The sequence below is a fragment of the Microplitis demolitor genome, chromosome 4, assembly GCF_026212275.2.
Source record: "Microplitis demolitor isolate Queensland-Clemson2020A chromosome 4, iyMicDemo2.1a, whole genome shotgun sequence".
Classification (NCBI taxonomy): Eukaryota; Metazoa; Arthropoda; class Insecta; order Hymenoptera; family Braconidae; genus Microplitis; species Microplitis demolitor.
The window spans coordinates 7,474,546-7,494,290 of NC_068548.1; the positions used below are offsets into that span (position 1 = coordinate 7,474,546).

Here is a 19,745-nt window from a genome sequence, read left to right on the forward strand (position 1 = left end):
TGAAACTAGACAGAAAATAACTAAATCAACTCGGATTTTTATTTAAATTTTGCTCGAAAATCGATCATTTTTTTCAAAAAAAATTTATCCCCACCCCCCAAATTTACTTTTTTTTTTTAATAGACAATATTTTTCTCTACCCTCTCCGACACTTTTTTATTACAACTTTGTCAATATCTTGGAAGATAATTTCCGCTCAATTTAAGAATAATTTAAATAAAGTTCATATGCCCGAGGAAATCGAGAGGGCCGAGACTCCAAATACTCGTCGTAAGGTGGGTGCGGGGAGGCGGAGAGGGGTCCATAACTGACCTCGAGGTTTGACATTCACAAAACTCAAAATTCCATTAAAATAATTTTTGAACAATTTCGAAATTTTTTCTGTTTTTTTCCAACTTTTTTTAGAAATTTATTTACATTAAAGATAACCTCTTGCAATGTTTATATTTATTTGTTTATCTAAAACTGTCAAATTCTTCCACTACTAGCCATCCTAATTAACAATATCACAAATACGTAAAGTTTACATTTTATTTGCACTCCAGTGTAACCAACATTATTTTTCAAGCGCTCACCATACATTTCCATAGATTGACTACGAGTGAAAAACAACGTAACAAGGCATTAATGCTCCAAACTGTACAGTTGTCATTTTTCATAGTTGTCACTGAGCGTAGATGTCGCCTGTGCGCTCGAGTAAAGACATTTTTAGTAGAGTTTAGTATTCCCCACATAACTACACATACAATATATTTATATATTTGTATCAGGTTAATTTTTGTTCTCTTCTGATTATTTTTCTTTACAAACGCAATTACGATAATAATTATGTCTTTATAATTTTATATTATTTCTAAATAATTTTTTAATAACTTTTAATATGTTATGATTTATTTTATATTTTTTGTTTTTTTACGTTTAATACATTTATATGCACCAAAATAAATGATCATTTTAATCATTATTAAACGAAAATAATTAAATATATAAATAATATAATGTAATGTCGATAATCGGACATAATGAATTATCACATTCCAAAGAATATGAAAGTTTCCGCAGTTCTATCCCATTGAGAAAAATTGTTGTTGATAATGATGGAATTAAGGTAATATATAATGATATTATTATAAATTAATTTCACATAATTATACAATTATTTTACCCTATTTTTATTGAGGTAATATTAATTTTAAAAAATAATCGAGTTTTTACGAATTTTCAACATTTCAGGGTTGGAGAATATATGACTCAGGACCAAAAACTATTAAATGTCCGTTAATATGTTTACCTCCTGTCAGTGGAACAGCAGATATTTTTTTCAAACAAATATTAAGTTTAACAGCTAAAGGATACCGTGTCATATCGGTAATATAATCCATTATTCATATACATATGTATATATTTTTATCATTTTCTTTTTAATTATTTTATTTTAGGCTGAATCTCCTGTCTATTGGAGCATCAATGACTGGTGTGATGGTTTTAAAAGGCTTTTAGATTATTTACAATTAGATCGGGTTCATATTTTTGGTGCATCTTTAGGTAATTTGTTTTTAATTTTAATAGTATTAGTACTTTTATTTCATTTTTTTAATTATTCTATTTTCATTAATAGGTGGATTTTTAGGACAAAAATTTGCTGAAATTAACTCAAATTGCCCAAGAGTTGCTTCATTAATTTTATGTAATTCATTTTCTGATACATCAATATTTAATTATAATGATTCAGCTACTTTGTAGGTTTTATTTTTAATAATATTATTCACGTTATTTATTTTATTTTTTATACTTAAAATATAAAATAATTTTTTATTAGTTTTTGGATCTTACCATCATTAATTTTAAAAAAAATGATTATGGGAAATTATGCTACAGAAAATACATTTATCGATAATGAAATGATTGAAGCAGTCGACTTTATGGTAGAAAAAGTAAGTATAATTTTTTTTACTTTATTTTTCCTGTTATAATTGTTTTATAAGCAATATTATTTCATTCGTTATAATAGTTGGAAAGTTTAACTCAATCAGAGTTAGCATCACGATTAACAATAAATTGTATAAATTCTTATGTTCAACCTCACAAAATGGATAATTTACCTATTACCATAATTGATGTATTTGACGAATATGCATTGTCACCTTCAGTTAGAGAAGAAATGTATAAATGTTATCCAAATGCAAAGTTAGCTCATTTAAAGAGTGGCGGCAATTTTCCATATTTGAGTCGCTCAGCTGAAGTTAATTTACACATACAGGTAAGTTTCATATATTATTTTTCTCAATTTAACGCTATAAAAATTTAAAAAAATAATAATAATAATTGGCTTCGATTTTAATTCCTACCATATATTGATTTATGTGAAATTGAGCTCAACTGGTTATCAGGGTTGTTAATGATTATTATTTACCTTTTTATCCAAATAATTAAGATTACTTAGCTAATCGATTGTATAATATCTCGAGACATGTATACTGTTCATCAAAATACCAATTTTTTATTTTATATTATTTTTTGTATTAAAAAAATTTTTAAACTCAGAGTGCTTGAATATTTAACGACAATATTATATTTTTTATGTAATGTATGAACTGGAACACTGTAAAACCTTTTTGAAATTGCCTATAAGTCAAAACATTTATTTTTATTTTTTTTTTTATTATTATTAACTATATACATTTTTTTTTTTCTCGTTGTTTTAGATTCATTTAAGACCATTTGAAGAGACAGAATTTTCATCAAGACATTCAAAATAATTACTGTAAATTAATTTTAAATAAATTAGTATAGGTTTGATTTGTTTTTTACCAATAATTTTTCAGTTATTTAGTGAGTTATGCAAAAATTAATTTTTTTATTTTACTAAAAAATTTTTATTATATCAAGTAATTTTAATAAAATTATTGAATAAAGAGTAAATTATAAATTTTAATTACAATTTTATATTTAATTACTTATTTATTGCATTTTCTTAGAATTTTTATAATATATATTATTGGTCATTTAAATTATATTGGAAATTTATATATTAAATATTTATTAAAACTAAAATAATAATAATAAAAAAAAGTATTATCATTCGTTTTTTTTTCTCTCTACAAATTATATATTAACAATGCACATGTCATGGCAATACGCGGTTACTGAACTTGACTGTATGTGATGAGACCATAGAAGAACGGATCAAGGTATCGATTCTCATCCACAAAAGAATGATAGTGGTCATTCACGTTTCTCTTTTACTGTGTGGTTGCTGTAATGTGCAGCGGTCTTTCAGTTTCAGATTACACCAAACTACACCAAGCATAAACTGCAAGTAAGTATTAAAACTCTTTAGTTTTATATTGTTGTATAATAGTAGATATCGAGACATTGTATCAATAGCGATGAAAGAAAACGTTTGTTTTTCTTCATCATTATTGGCGCGCAAGTATTTAAAATTTTAATACAATATAATAATTTTCTATTATTTCATTTTAATACTTTTTAAATTTAGATTCTTAATAAATATATATTTTTGTAGTGTAAAATCTACTCTGTTACATCTAATATATAATGATATACTATTTATATATGCCAATTGTGGTGGTAATAGATTTGTGAATATATATATATACTACGTCATTCTGTACTACTAACATTTTATAAAATGTTTCAACAACGGTAAATATATATGTATTAGAACTAAACTTACTTTATCTTAAGTACAAGTAGATTAACAACTCAAAAATTGTACATTTATAGATACATATATATTTAATAACATATAGGTTGGAATAAAAGAATCACATATGTTTTTCGTAATAAAAAAGTTACTGAAAATAATAAAAATAAAAAGTAAATTAAAATTTATATCAAAAATAATAATTACAATAATGCCTAAATTTACTAATACATTATCATCAACCGAAAATATTACAAGTGAAGAAACTTATCCTCTATTAATTACCGAAAAAGTATCAATTTGTACGAAATTATCATATTCTTTGGGACATATATTTAATGATCTTGCAGCAGCAATGTGGTTTTCATATACTTTGATATATTTACAAAGAATAGCTAAACTTGAACCATTGTCGGCTGGCGGTTTACTATTACTGGGTAAAAATAATATAATCATTGCTATTTTTTATATAAAATGACAATAATATTTACAACTTTCACATATTTATATATAATTAACTTTAATTTGTTAAATACTTTTATTTTTTTTATTGCCAAGGTCAACTGATAGATGCTTTAATGACACCAATTTTTGGAATACTTGTGGATAAATATCACAAAAAAAAAACCTGGCATATTATTGGATCAGTACTAGTAACGTTGTCATTTCCAATAATTTTTGCAAGTTTTTTCGATAGCGTTAAAAATAATTACGTTTCAATGATTGTTTATATTATAAGTATAATTGTATTTCAAACCGGATGGGCTGCAGTTCAAATTTCTCATTTGTCTATGATACCAATGTTGACTAATTTACCATTGATACGAGCAGAATTAACAGCTATCCGGTACAGTAATATACAATAATGATTAATTAATTATATGTATATATGAGTATCATTTAACCGACTTTTAATTTTATATTATAAACTTATCATGATATTATAATTAACTTATGTTTTTTATTTATTTATTTTTATTACATGTACTGCTGCATACAGCTATTCAGCCCAAGTAAGTGCAGCTGTATTAGTTTTTCTAGTCACTTGGATAGTTCTCCCAACAAATGAAAATTCTCTAGTAAAATTAAGTGAGCAAGACGAAATTAAATTTCGAGTAATAAGTCATATTATTATTTAATAAAAGCTTATAATGATATTTAATATTTAAATATAAATTAAATAATTTTTTTTTCTTCTATTCTTTTATAGTATATCGTTTTGATTGTAACAACATGTGGTGTAACTGCAACAATTTTATTTCATACATCATTAAAGTCTCATTTACTAGAACACAATAACCATTGTAATACTATTGAATCATTAATTACAATTCCGTCGTTAAAAACTGATTGTGAAAATTCATCAAACAATAGTACCAATAAAAAAAATTATTGCTATAATAATAATAATAATATGTCAAGAACGATAACAATAGATAGTAGTATTGGTGTTAGAATTTTATTAAGAGTTGCTTTACTGTATGTTGCTAGTCGATTATTTATTACTTTAGCGACAATTTATTTGCCACTTTATATTGAAGAAACTAATGTTGGTGGTAAACAAGCATTAGCAACTGTACCTTTAGTATCATACATTGCATCATTTATATCATCATTTACACTTAAGTATATTAATCAATCATGTGGTACCAAGGTGAAAAATTATAATATTTATTATTACTTTATAAAAGCTATTATTATTATTATTATTATTAATAAATTATATTACTTTTTTTGTATTTAATAATTCAGATTTGTTATTTACTGGGCACCCTTATTGGAATATTAGGAGCAATTATTACAGAATTTGTAGGAAATTATGAAATAGTAATATATTCAATAGCTATTTTAATTGGAGCCGCAAGTTCAATAACTATGGTTACTGCCTTAAGTATTACGGCAGACTTTATTGGAATGAAAACGGAAAATAGTGCACTGATCTATTCTATTGTTACCTTTTTAGATAAAATTATTACAGGATTAGTTGTGGTTTTTATTGAAAAATGGTAAAAATATATATAATATACATAATTTTTTTTTTCTTCGAGTATTAAAAGTTTAGTTGAAAATACTTATATGATATCTTTTATTATGAAAATGTGATAACGTAATTTTTACGTATATTATTTTTAACTACAGGCGATGCATAGATCAAGAATTGTGCCCAAATTATAATCGAGATACACTTGCAGTTGTTTGTTGTGGATCAATGGGTCTAGGATTAATTGCACTTATATCATTACTCCGATAGTAATGAGTACATTATTCCACGTACATAAGTTATAAAAATTTATTATACTTATATATTTTATAGATTATAAGAATAAATTAAGGATAAAAAAAAATTATTTAAAATAAATATATTATAATTACTTCTTAAACTTAATTAATAATCAATAAATATTTTTTAAAATAAATAAACATTAAAACTAACTTTTGAATGAATTATATTTTTTAATATAACTCACAACTGGATGACAGATAAAAATAATCTAACTTTGATTTGTTTAAATATTTTTAAGTATAAATCTTTTAAAAACTGAGTTTGGTATATTATTGGTATGTAGATATAGCGATTTTAATGAAATTACATGTAATTTTTTTTAATGAAACAATGTTACATGTAATTAATCACATTATTTTACATTAAATTTAGTTAAAAATAAAAATTATTTAATTACTATTATCGATATAATATTAAGGAAATGTTTTTTTATTTAGTTTGGCACATAGAAAATATTTTAATTTCTCAATAAATTTCTTTTAATTTTGTATTAATTATTCATTTTTCGAATGATGATGATAATAATAATAATAATAATAATAATAATAATAATAATAATAATTTATTGTATGTATAATATTTACTGGAGTAATAGAAATAAAAATTATTTGTTATTTGTATTTCTGATGTACAAGATATAATATATATTAATAATATTTTATGACTAGAAATAAAATGAATGCTGCTGCATGGAATACCATCAATTTATAATCTATTTATATTATTTCTCAAACTAAAATAATAGTCGAATATTTTAGTCTAATAATTCGGAATATTTCTATTAGTACAATTAAAATTTTCTGACTAGAAAAAAAGGTGGGAGGGGGGGGGCAAAAGTTGTCTAATTAATAATAAATTTATTGTTATGTAAATAATAAAAGTAAATATTTTTATCATTATTTTCCCGTTATTCTTTTACTTTCCTTTACAAGCATATTTATTTAAAAATTACTAAGTAATTGAGCCTTAAAAAAAACAATCCGAAATAACTTTTTTTTTTTTTTTTTCATAAATAAAAAAAACAAATAAAATCAATAGTAACCTGAATAATGATGATATCCAGATTTTGTTAATTGATATGGCGCAGAATTAATCGGATAAGTAGATGATGGCACATTATAAGTGGTTAATGGAAATGATGAAGAAACTACCATTCGATCATCTACAATATCTGAAGGTGTAATATGCATAGAATTTGATTCTCCTGGTAATGATAGCGATGATGATAATGATTGTGGTTGAGGTCTTGCTTCAGAAGTAGTTGCAGTTGCATGTAAATGATGAGACCGTGACGAACTTAAATCAACACTATATCTATCACTAGACATTAAATCTAAACTAATAACTCGTAGAATATCATTATGTGAACACGGCAGTGATGATGGTGGTGATGGTGATAGTGGTGACGGTGATGATGATGGTAATGGTGATGATGACGATAAAGTGGAATAATTATTAGTAATAGTAGTAATGGAATTAGATAAAGTTTTTCTTAAATCTACGCTCTGACTTTGATCAATATTTAGTGAATTATGCTGATAATTATAACGTGTACTTTGTACTTGTAATCCGAAACTATTAAGTCCACGAGCCGACATATCAAGACCTTGTAATTCACTGTTATTATTATTTAATATAAATGATTCAAAATTATTATTATTATTATTATTATTATTATTATTATTATTATTGTTGTTGTTATTATTATTATTATTATTATTATTAGTATTTGTATTAATATCACGATTAAAATCTAAATCAAGTGAATCATATTTATAAGATGTTGACAAATCTAATTGTAAAGTTTTTTCTTTTACAGAAATAGTTAAATTTTGTGCTACAGTATCATTTTCATCACTTGATAAATTTTCTGTGGATACTTGATGACGATGATCACAATCATGATGGCGATAATTATGATGATGATTTTGGAGATAACGAGAATTCGAGGCTGTGGATGACAGGGTAGATAAAGGTTGTGTAGATAATAATTGATTATAGCTATTTGTTGAAGAATTACATAATGATTCATTATTATCGTGATGATTATGGTTTAGATTGTGATGATGACGATGATGTTGATGATGATGGTGAGGATGAAGATACTGATCAACATTATGATTTTTCACGGAATCACCGGTATTTGTGCAATCCATTAAACGATGGTGCAAATTAAAATCAGAACTAACATTATTTGGAGATAAAGAATTTTGATGATGATTATTATTTAAAGTAGTAGATAAAGGAGACATTACTATATCTTGCTGTTGTTGTATATAAGATTTTAAATTATTTTCATCAACAGTAATAGTAGGAGATCTAGAAATAAGTGATGATGATGATGGTGGTAGTGGTGAAAAAGGAAGAACAGGAGATTGTAGCCGATTTGAAATTGTTGAGTAGAAATTTTGATCACGATTAGAATAATCAACAACAGAACTAGGAACAACTGTTGTTATCGTTGTTGTTGGTGGTGTTGGTGTTGGTGTTATTACTACTGCTACTGTTCCAATATCTCTTTCAGCGGCATCAAGAGCCGCTTCAACTAATAAACTAGCATTTGTACTTTCAGTTCGTTCATAAATTGAACTTATGATAAGCTTGCTATCGTCTACAGTAGTTTGTTGACTTAATTTAGATTGTTTTTTGCTTTTATTAATATCATTATCATCATCACTATCCTGATAATCATTATCGTCATCGCTACTAAACTCATTATGGAGAAAATTTTCGGTAGATTTTACTGTCGATTGAGTAATGTGCTTAGTAATTTTAGTTAATGGAAGATTAAATTCACCCATCCATTTTTTACTCCCTTTACTTTGTAATCTTGATGTCGATATATTACTATTACTATTACTATTACTATTACTACTACTACTACTACTACTACTACTACTACTACTACTAAAATTCATATGATCCTGATGACGATTAGTTGATAATATTGGAGTATTTATAGTTAATATTGCCGAGCGATTATTTATTAATTTAGTATGTGATAACGGTGATGGTTCTTGTAAAGTTTTAATTTGTTGTTGTAGTTCAATACAACTTTTTATTAAACACAAATCAGATTTAGTTAGTTCTTCGTGAGAAATTGCTAAATTTTTGTGAGGTTGCTGCTGCTCTTGATATTGATACTGAGATTCATTTAGAGTTATATCATTCTTCAAACTATCTTCAGTTTTATCCTATAAAATTTAGTAATAAATTATTAAAAAAATGTAAAAACCATAATAGCAATTATAATAATAATAATAATAATAATAATAATAATAATAATAATTACTTGATAATTATTTTGATTTAATTTGAGTGTTTCATTGGTATTAGTTATAATAGTATTGTTGCTGTTGCTGTTGCTACTGTTATTGTTGTCTTCAACAAGTCCACCACTGTAAGCATTAAATGTATATGCTACAGATCGTTCTATTTTTGGCATCATTTCTTCAGTTAAGCCGTGAACTTTTTTATAATGAAATTGAAGACATTGTTTTGTGGTGAATGCTGCTTTGCAATCATCTTCTTTACATCTATAATTAAAATAATATATATTTATACATAGCAACACACATATATTTTTAACAAACTTACTTAAATGGTTTAACTCCACTGTGCGTTAACATGTGAATTTTTAAATTACTTTTGTTTTGAAAAATTTTACCACATCGATCACAAGTTGCTGCGCCAACCACATCTTTATGATGAACCTCCTTCATATGTCGTTGTAAAGCAGCACGAGATCCCAATAGTTTTAAACATGATTTGCATTGAAATTCATTCAATACTTCTGATATATCTATTGTAGTAATAATAATAATTGATAAACAATCAAATTAAAAAAAAAAAAGAATAACATAATACAATTAAAAAATAAACTTACCACTATGCATTCGTTTAATATGAACTTTTAATTTTTGTGGTTGACAAAATTTACGTCCACAAAAATCACACAATGGTCGTGATCGTTGTGGATTTTTTGCACATCCATAAGTTCTATGCATTTCTAAATAATTTAATCGTAAAAAAAATTTTTTACAATACTGACATTGATAAGCACCACGTCCAGAATGTAATTCCGATGCATGTTTCATAATATTATCTTTACCTAATACAGCAGCACCGCAAACTTTACAATGATACTTTCTTATAGTTAAACTGTAATTAGTATCATGAAATATACAACAATGAAGACGATAATAAATAGAATGTGTAAAATTTAAATTACAACCCCCACAATTTGTTTTATCATTTTTATTTTTTCTCATCCAAGCGGTAGATTGTGATTCAATCCAGTAAGTTAATTCAATACCTGGTTTAATATTTATCATACTAATGAAATAAAGTTTATTATTTTTATTAACAACAGCAATATTACGTTCATCTTTATTATCAGCTGGTCGCATATATCTTATCCAATTACTTTTTAATGGATTTGTCGTACTAATATAACATATTTTATTATTATTATTATTATTATTATTATTATTATTATTATTATTATTATTATTATTATTATTATTATTATTATTACTATTAACTAATATTATTTCCCAAATATGACGCATTGGAAAATCATCTGGGATGTCCATTTCCTTTATATTAATACCAACTAACGGGCCAAATTCAACATAAATTGGAATTAAATTTTTAGCGAAAATTCCAATACCATGGTCTGATTTTTTAGTAATTTTAAATTCTAAACATTCTGGTAATGACTCACGTGAATACAATGGTCTCTTATCAATCTCTTCATTAGTAATCAATAATTTTTTTTTTTTTCCTTCATTATTTAAAATTATGTTAGATTTTGATTCTACTGATGATGCCTTTATTGACTCATTATCAGAATCATCATTTAAACCGAAATCATCATCTTCATCATCATAATAATCATCATCATCATCATCATCATTATTATGATCAGGATTATCAACATTAATAATGCTGGTAGAATTACTGCTTTGTAATCCATACCCTTCAGATATTGGATCTTCTGAAGACATCGTTACTGCTTCCATAACTTCCCCATTGCTCGAATGTTTTTTCAACCATTGCTGATACGTAATGATATCTGAAATTTTTTTAACTGGTGATAATAACAATGGACATTCACTTTGAACATGTTTACTATTACAACTAGAACATATTTTTATTCCTAATCTGGGTTCATTACAAATAGTTGCTGTTGTAATTAATTCATTGCTTGAATGATTATCAGCATTAACTGATGATAGTAAAGTTTTATCTTTGAATGATTCAAATATTAATTCACTTTTATCTAAATTATTTGATATCATACCATTTTGTGGAACTTTTCTTACATCATGATTTTTTTTTATGTCATTATTATATTTAGGTTTTTGTTTACGATCCTGTTTTTCATTGTTTTGTAATAATTGGTGTTGTTGATGTTGTTTTTTATCATTATCTGATATTATTATTACTTTAGTTTCTCTTAAATCATTATTATTTAAATATTTTCGTTTTTTACGAATTATTTTACTATCAATATTTTCCTTACTACTTTCATTTTTATTGTTATTATTATTATTATTATTATTATTATTATTATTATTATTATTATGAATATCTTGTTCATAATTAAAATTACAATGGTTATAATCATTGTTATCTTTATTGAGCTTTTTTAGTGCTAATGATGCTGATGGTAGTAAATTTGTTACTTTTTTAATGTCATCATTATTATCATTTTTAAAACTATTTTTATCATTTTTGATAATATTTTCCTTAGTATCTAAATCATTAACAAATACTGTTTGATCTCGTTTATCAGTCTTACGTATGACAGATTCATCTCCATTACTACAAATATCAAATTCATTATGTAATTTTACGATATTATTTGTTACCATTGATGTATCATTATCATTTAAATTAATACTATTATTTTTATCTTTATTTTTTTTTAATTTTTTTCTTATATTACGTTTATCTTCATGTTTTATTTTATTTTTACGCTTACTTTTATTTTTATAATAATGTGCCATTATTAATTTATTATTTTCACCTGATTTATTTACAGATGTCTTAAAAATTTCATCATTTTCATTACTCTCATTATTATTATCATCATCATCATATTTATCGTTTCCTAATTTATTGGTATCATTTTCATTCGATTGAGATTGCGCAATGGTTTTGCATACATTATTTTGGCTAAAAATAAAAAAAATAATTAAAATAAATAGTTACAATATAATAATATTTTTATATTAAATATTAAATACCTGTCAGAATCAGCAAGGTCAAGTAAATGAATAACGAGATCATCATCTGTAATAAATCCCATTTGTTTTTTGAGTTTATCCCACCGTTTAGCATTATCGACACTAATTTTAATATTTTTAAGATGATTAACATGAGTGATAAAATTTTTATCATTTACTGGAGATTTGTTAGTGCTAATAATAGAGGTTCTTGCATTATGTTTTCTAATTTTTTTCGGCATAACTGCATTATTCTTTAAGATGTTGTTGATATTTCCAGCTCCCTTAAGTTGGCGGGGGGAATTCGATTTTTGGCAAATTTTTTTTAGCAATTCGTTTGTTCGTCGATTGTTCGTCAATGTTCGCTATAAATAATTATTTGTTCGTTCTTTATTTTTTTTTAAATAAATTTTTAAAAATTTATTTGAAGTTAGCGGTGACTATACTCATTTTCTATCTTTTTTAATTTTTTTTCCATTTATCTTGATTTGTTTGTTAATACCCCACCAAAAATAGCGTTTGTTTGTTTGTTTTTATATTTATAATTAATTATTAAAATTTTAATTATGCCCGTTGATCTAATAGTAGTTGTGCGCATGCGCAAGTGTCTGCTCTAGGTTTAAAATTTTTTATTGTTTTCATTATTATTTATGTTTTAATTAAATTAGTAATCTTATCAAGTAATTATCAAATCCTGTTGATCATCTAGCACATCGTAAGAGTATCCAGGTATTTATCGGAGAGAAATGTCAATAAGCCACAATAAAATATGAAACGAAAGAGTCCTCAAAGAATCTTAGAAAACCACTTTTAATATTATTATTATTATCTTTATTTATTTAATATTTAATACACTCGACTAATTATTTTGTTTTATCAATATTAATTATGTATTAAAAATACTGAAAACATTTTAATGTTATTTTCATTTACTCTTTTATAATTTACCGCTCTGTTTTGTAACTTACGTGGTGTGTCACCTATTATCAAGTATTTTAACTTGCCGTTCAACTAGTATTTTTGTGTTACACAGTTGGTCTCATAAATAGTTGGTAAACCAATTACTAAATTACAAGTATCATCGAAGTCAATAATAAATAAATATAATATTGGAGCAGGTTTGTAAAATTAAACTAATAATTAATTATTTATTTAATATTAGAGTAGACTTATACAATTGAAGTTATTAATTATTCATTTGCGCAATTTTTATAAATTTATATTTTGCGTCTACATTGAGACTCAAAATAACTTAGCCTAAGAAATTTGATGAAAATTTTAATTAATATTTATTATTAAACATCATTTTATAATTAAAGATGTTTTTCTAATTTTTTTTTTTTTTTTTTTTTTTTTTTTTTTCCAAATATTAAAATTTTTTTTATTTTTCAGTTTTGAAAACAATATTTTTATACCACTTATCAAAATGGAGCTCAACTCTATAATGTTTCACCAATCGGATGTGATTCTTTCATCTAATCTCCAACATTATTTGTCCTTCATTTATATGTAAGTATATTACCATTAATTATTAGTATTATTATCAATAAGTTTTTGAACTCTGAAAATTTTTTGATCAGTACCCTGATTAAGAAAAATGATTTGCTTGATGTTGAGTGTATATCTATATATTAGTCGATTCAAATTGTTTTGAATCATTCCAAATTATTTTTGTTGATCAGGGTAACAGTTATATTTTATGATTATATTATTATATCGATTATTTTTTCTATACAGAGTTGACTAGAGAGGCTATGCAAACTGGAATCCGGGATGTAGACTCACTGAGTCACTGGTGATAATTGGTACAGTAGATAATATAAGTTGATCGTTGATGATGGACCGATCGGAAAGAGTTTTTTGGCTATTGAGACTATTATTAATTAAGAGCGTTTCGATTATGCTGGTGCGGAGAAGAAAAAGTTCTGTATCTACATTGCTATCGGTCAAATGAGATCTACAGTAACTTGGATCGTGAAAATAGTGACGGCACTGCTATTAACTATTCTATCATCGTATTCGATACCGTGTCTGATGCTGCTCTTTTCTTACACTTTTTTGCCATGTGCCATGGCAGAACTTTTTTTTTGTGACAACGGCAAACATGTCTTCATTATTTATGATGATTTGTCAAAATCGGTAATTGCTTACCATTAAATACTTTTATTTTTGAGACGACCTTTAGGAAATGATGCTTAGCCTCGTCATGTATTCTATATTCATTCTCGTTTTCTTGAAAGAGCAGTAAAATCCATTAAATGTACATAAATAATTGGTGAGTGAAATGAATAATTTATTAAATGAAAAACATGAATAAAATACGTTATTAAATAATCATATGATATTAGAGTTCGGACCGTCAATAATTTCCAGATGTTTCATCAAAAAAATAATAGTTAAAAAAAAATGCCTTTAGTTTTCCAAATTTTCAGTTAAGTATTTATAATTTTTTTCATAAATAATTCGTAAAAACAGATCAAAAATCATTATATAACTGTCAGTTTTTATTACTGAGTAGTATGACATTGAAATTCATAGGCCTCGACCATTTTTGGATATTTTGGAAAATGAATTATTTAAAGAAAAAGTTGTTTTTTGGAATATCTAGATGTATACGTTTTTATTAAAAGTTTTTTATAAATTTTTTCTGAAAAAACAACAAAATTATTATGTTTATTTGTTTCTATTGCTGAGTAGTAAATACGAATCATATTTTTTGTTAATAAAAGAATTTTGTTTTAAGTTTGATTCAGAATTACAATAACCAAGTTAGTTTTTCCATCCATCATGGCAAAATACGAGGACTCGTCAAATTACTTTAATCATCCATGGGATCCAATGACTTTGAGGCATACGTAAACATAGTTGCATTTCAACAAGGTAAATTTTAAATTGTTTATGAACCTGACATTTACAATCTAATGATAATCATATTTGTTTTAGCAAGTAAATTATATCAAGAAAAAATTTATTTTTTAATTCAACTTATAAATATTCAATTTTGACATGTATCCATTTCATAAATTTTTTTCTTTATTATAATTTATTTATTCAAAAAGAAAAAAAATTGTTTATTACATGTCTATACCAGTAAGATAAAAAAAGTCTCAGATCATTGTAATTGTTGGCTGAGGCGAAGCTGAGGCTGACAAACTTGTGATCTGAGACTTTTTGTATTTTACTGGCCTAGGTATGTAATATATATATATATATATATATATATATATATATATGTGTGTGTGTGTGTATATATATATATAAGTGCGCGCGCGCGTGTGTGTGTGTGCGTGTGTGTGTGTGTGAAAATTATTAGATATCGGCTATTTTCAGACACAATTTAATTAAATCATTTAAATAGTAGGCTTATGATTTATATTTTACAGGTGCAACGCTTTTACTGGGACTTCCTTGATAGTAAAAACTATTTGACTGTCTCCGAAGCCGATGAGTTACTCCAAGCGAGCAAACTTCGGATTAATATGTAGAATGATGATATCAAAGACAATAGAAATCGTTAGATTTCTATTTAAGAGTGATATGTAGATTTCTATTCATATTTGATAGTCGTCTATTAGTGTACGGTTGACTGAAGTAGTTTCTTAATAAGTTTTTAAATCTTTTAAGTATACATATTGTCATTATAACTTTAATGTCTCATTTATTCCTTTTTTTTTAACTTAATTAGTGTAACTAGAAACCATTAGATGTCTGTCACTTCTAGTTATGTCTTGAGAAAAAAAAAGTAATTATGTAAAATTATTCTAAAAATTTAGGAAAATCTAAAATAAATCTATTAAGTTTATGAAAATTTTTACTCTTAATAAATGCAATATTTCGTTAATTAATTTTATACTGAGAAAAATAGTAATTTTTTCAACAGTTAATGGAAAAAATTTTCTTAAATTTGCTTGTTTTTTAATTACTACCCAATTCATTCATTGTTATGTATCAATTAATATGACAAGAATCACAGCTTTAAATAAAACACAAAAGACACCCAATAACTGGTGCAAACTATTTGACATTTTTTGGACAAGATTAAAACTATATGTTATTGTTTTAGAGTAAATCAGTAAAAAAAATATATGTATATATTCATATAATATGGTTTCTTATAATGGTTTTTTGCAATTTATTATCGATACAAATTTATATCAATTTACATTCTATTGTTATAATAATAATATTTACTTATATTTTAGATGATGAAAATGTCCACATTTTATATTATGCGTGACGTCAAAATTAAATCTATTGGTATAAAAAATGTCATTGATGATCAAATCATATTGTGTTGGTGATAGTTATTAAATTTTAAGACTTTAGTATAATCAATTTTTATAGTTTCTTCGTCATTGATCCTCAGCTATATTACTTGATTATTATCTATTGAAAAATGATAAGCAATATAAATAGTAATTAGTATGCGGCTAACGACAATAATTGATCAAAAAAATTAAGTTTAGTTACTTAAATTCTAACTATCATTGATTATTTTTCTAATTCTCCTTTACGTTACCACCTTAGCCACATCAATTTCAACAAAATTTTATGTTTGACATCTTTTTTTTTTCGTTAAAATTTGAAATAAACAAATGTTTGTACTGATTCTATGCTTTTTTATATTGGTCTATTCACTATGAATTTAATATTTACAATGGCTTACTTTTCAAAAAGACATGATGGTTTCGAAATATCGAGGTGATTCGACTAGTTGTAATTTCTTGAATAACATAGTTTTATAGGTCTAAACATTTATTTATTTTTTTTTTTTTCAATTAAAAATATCTTTTTTACCTTTACTGCATTTATAGAAAGTGGATCAGTTCATTAAAAATGTATTTGAAGTTTTATGAAGTACAAATAACAATGAAAAAACCTAAATTATTTACAAAAGCCCACTCAAAAGACCCCCTATAATATATATTTTACATATACATAGGTGCTCTACATAGTTAAATTTCCAGGTAAGAATAACGAGCGACTCCAAAGAATTAGATTTTTAATTATTAATAAAATTAATTTATCTTTAATAATGTAAGACACTAGATAACAATGGAAACATTAAAATATCAAAGAATGCACAATTCTTTAAAAAAAAATAATTTATGTAAAAATATTTTATTCACAATAGTCTAATTAATTATCAAGTATTTCAATCTGAAATTATTTAATTTTAAATAATTAAATACGAAATCGCATTGGTTATGGTAGCCACGTGGTTTACTTAGTAATAAATGAAATATTTTTCCAATTCAAAATTTAGCTATTTATATAGATATTGTACCTATTGTTATTGAAACTTTTATAAAAAAATTATTTTAATTGAAATTTTCAAATATTGAGTCATGCACTTGTGCAATGAAAATTAATTAATACATTAAATGTTAGACAGGAGTGTAACGACGCCTATAACTTAAACAGTTTATTCATGTAAACTTTAATGCATAATTTTAAACAAGAAGTATTCAAAATTATTAAAAATCAACTTAGTATCAGAAAGGAATGTTAGTAATTAAAAACCCTGAATGAAATTCTTAGTAGTTGATTGACAGCTAGATAATAAATTAAAATATCAATGAAGGTCTTTTTTTCTAACTGACATAATTAATGCAAAAATCTTTTACTTATTATGATCAAAATGATGTGTTTTTTTTTTTTTTTTAATACAAATTATTTTTTTACTTATGATCAAATTATCCGCTGCATAGGTTATGGTTACCACGTGGTCGTTACTTTTATATGATTATTTTCCCAGATTCAAACCAGAATAAAACAGAAATGTATCAGCATAAAAAACGAATAAAAGCAAAAGCTAATACAGTTTAATGTTCTTTATTGATTAGATCGATAAGATTTATATATGCATATAATTTTAAATTAACACTTACTAACATAATTTATAGCAGGTGATATTTATCATTTGATTGTTGTATTAGCAGCTTGTGCATGATAAAATAATCGGGATATATATTTACATCTATGGTTTTTTCATAAATGTTAACACTTAACTAATGCAAGTAAACATTTTTTCAACTATTCATTTTATTGTATTTTTCTTGAGTCTAAAATTTTCATTATACTAATTAATTTTGAGATTTTAATTCTGATCCATAATCTGAATCTAAATTTACGTCAAAATCTAAAAACTCTTGAACTTTTTCCTTATATTATTCTTTGCAGTTCCAACAGTATACCAAATAACGGAGTATAAAATGAAAATATATTAGTTAATAAAAATTTGTAATATTAATTTATATTTAATAATAAATCAATTACCTTGCATAAACGTTAGAAATTAACATTGTATTTTACAGCATTTCCAAATATTATATTCATATCATCAGCTACTTAACTAACCGTAATATACTTTTTTTGTATTATAAATGTAATTTGTAATAAAGTAACATCAGTTTCATAGTTGGCTCTTGTTGTTTTTTACTAATCCGATAAAAGTACCTCATAATTGAGTCTTATCTTACTTTTGATTTCTTCTAACATTACAGAATAGTTGGCACAAATCATTCTGTAAAATATTGAATTATTTTAGTCCTAATAAAAGACAGTTTTTTCTTTCACTTCGAAGGCTCAGATAATACTATCTCCTCTGGATCGTTCTCTATACCTCTATTATCTACAAACGATGTTCGTCGTTTATGCATGACAAATTAACTGTACAACAATTATTATTTAAATTAAAAAACAATCATGATATAGATTATTTAAATAACGACAAAAACAGTAATATTTAACTTAAAAAATAATTTTGATTGTATAAAAAAAATGATTAACAAAGACCTACGGCTTCCTGTAAATATAATAATTTAACGATTTTGTTGATGTCTAAAATGAATCAAATTTATGAATAAAAAAAAAAGAGATTTAGTATTTCTATTTATTAACTGTTTAAAAAACTTACTCATTATTTAAAAAAATGAAATTATTTATTTATTTGTTTAACATTATAAAACATTTATTTTTTCTGTTTAACATATTAATCTTGTAGTATAAAACATTTTAAAATTACGTCATAATATAATAATGATAATAATAATTTTATTTATTTTATAATCGTAAAACTTAAATAGATTTTACACTTAATGACTTTTTATTACTTTTGGCAACAACCTTAACACTAAGTTTTCATAAATGTAATTGAGCAAAAATATTAATAATAATCGAAGTATAGAGATTTCCAATATCACTTGTATCCACTTATTGCATTTTTTTAAATACTTGCTAAAGCTGCAAAAAAAGAGAAAATAAAATCTTTAATAATTCAATTACATGATTGACACTTAAAGATTATGATAATTTAAGACTAATTTTTATCCTAATACTAAGAATAGTCACGTAGTTCTTGGATTAAAACGAATGTAGTAAAAAAAAGAAAAGAAGAAGAAAAAAGTAGCAACCATTAATATAAACGAGTTTAATTCGACTATATGTTTATTAATTGAAATAGAATTTTAAAAGAAAGATTTCATTTAAATGGTAGCGAACAAAGTATGAATCAAATACTTTAATTAATATAAGTTTTTTTTTGGAGTTAGCAGTTATC

General features: G+C 24.5%; 3 protein-coding genes and 1 long non-coding RNA gene across 5 annotated transcripts; 3 read left to right on the forward strand and 1 right to left on the reverse strand.

Annotated features, from left to right (window-relative positions):
• Positions 1-705: 705 nt before the first annotated feature.
• Positions 706-2,799, forward strand: LOC103579229 (maspardin). Its single transcript, XM_008560567.2, has 7 exons — positions 706-1,108; positions 1,234-1,368; positions 1,440-1,545; positions 1,619-1,739; positions 1,820-1,934; positions 2,012-2,260; positions 2,706-2,799. The coding sequence occupies exons 1-7, from the start codon at positions 1,004-1,006 to the stop codon at positions 2,757-2,759; spliced, it is 885 nt and encodes a 294-aa protein (XP_008558789.1). The 5' UTR covers positions 706-1,003; the 3' UTR covers positions 2,760-2,799.
• A 90-nt stretch (positions 2,800-2,889) lies between these two features.
• Positions 2,890-12,998, reverse strand: LOC103579230 (putative uncharacterized protein DDB_G0282133). Its single transcript, XM_053738452.1, has 6 exons — positions 12,206-12,998; positions 9,838-12,134; positions 9,549-9,753; positions 9,244-9,487; positions 6,994-9,145; positions 2,890-3,313 (listed from the first exon to the last, which is right to left on the reverse strand). Exons 1-6 carry the CDS (start codon positions 12,424-12,426, stop codon positions 3,288-3,290), a joined length of 5,145 nt encoding a protein of 1,714 aa, XP_053594427.1. The 5' UTR covers positions 12,427-12,998; the 3' UTR covers positions 2,890-3,287.
• LOC103579228 (major facilitator superfamily domain-containing protein 12) lies at positions 3,771-6,100 on the forward strand. The gene is made up of 6 exons (XM_008560564.3): positions 3,771-4,104; positions 4,226-4,514; positions 4,668-4,782; positions 4,878-5,321; positions 5,420-5,673; positions 5,807-6,100. Exons 1-6 carry the CDS (start codon positions 3,795-3,797, stop codon positions 5,916-5,918), a joined length of 1,524 nt encoding a protein of 507 aa, XP_008558786.1. The 5' UTR covers positions 3,771-3,794; the 3' UTR covers positions 5,919-6,100.
• Positions 12,999-13,205: 207 nt separating the features above from the next.
• On the forward strand, positions 13,206-16,030 carry LOC128667614 (uncharacterized). 2 transcript variants are annotated; one of them, XR_008403551.1, is made up of 6 exons: positions 13,206-13,302; positions 13,577-13,693; positions 13,922-14,459; positions 14,533-14,615; positions 14,928-15,064; positions 15,568-16,030. It is a non-coding gene; the product is annotated as an uncharacterized LOC128667614 (long non-coding RNA). The 2 variants fall into 2 exon arrangements; XR_008403552.1 differs by lacking the exon at positions 14,533-14,615 and having other exon boundaries at positions 13,207-13,302.
• The last annotated feature ends 3,715 nt before the right edge of the window (positions 16,031-19,745 follow it).

What these genes read in the sequence shown, in the direction of transcription:
- LOC103579229 (XM_008560567.2), top strand. Translation starts at nt 1,004, where the DNA reads ATGTCGATAATCGGACATAATGAATTATCACATTCCAAAGAATATGAA. An exon ending in AAGGATACCGTGTCATATCG is followed by an intron (nt 1,369 to 1,439) that starts GTAATATAATCC and finishes ATTTTATTTTAG; the next exon opens with GCTGAATCTCCTGTCTATTG. An exon ending in AAGTTAATTTACACATACAG is followed by an intron (nt 2,261 to 2,705) that starts GTAAGTTTCATA and finishes TCGTTGTTTTAG; the next exon opens with ATTCATTTAAGACCATTTGA.
- LOC103579228 (XM_008560564.3), top strand. Translation starts at nt 3,795, where the DNA reads ATGTTTTTCGTAATAAAAAAGTTACTGAAAATAATAAAAATAAAAAGT. An exon ending in GCAGAATTAACAGCTATCCG is followed by an intron (nt 4,515 to 4,667) that starts GTACAGTAATAT and finishes TGCTGCATACAG; the next exon opens with CTATTCAGCCCAAGTAAGTG. An exon ending in ATCAATCATGTGGTACCAAG is followed by an intron (nt 5,322 to 5,419) that starts GTGAAAAATTAT and finishes TTAATAATTCAG; the next exon opens with ATTTGTTATTTACTGGGCAC.
- LOC103579230 (XM_053738452.1), bottom strand. Translation starts at nt 12,426, where the DNA reads ATGCCGAAAAAAATTAGAAAACATAATGCAAGAACCTCTATTATTAGC. An exon ending in AGTGGAGTTAAACCATTTAA is followed by an intron (nt 9,488 to 9,548) that starts GTAAGTTTGTTA and finishes TTTTAATTATAG; the next exon opens with ATGTAAAGAAGATGATTGCA. An exon ending in TGGATATCATCATTATTCAG is followed by an intron (nt 3,314 to 6,993) that starts GTTACTATTGAT and finishes ACTTACTTGCAG; the next exon opens with TTTATGCTTGGTGTAGTTTG.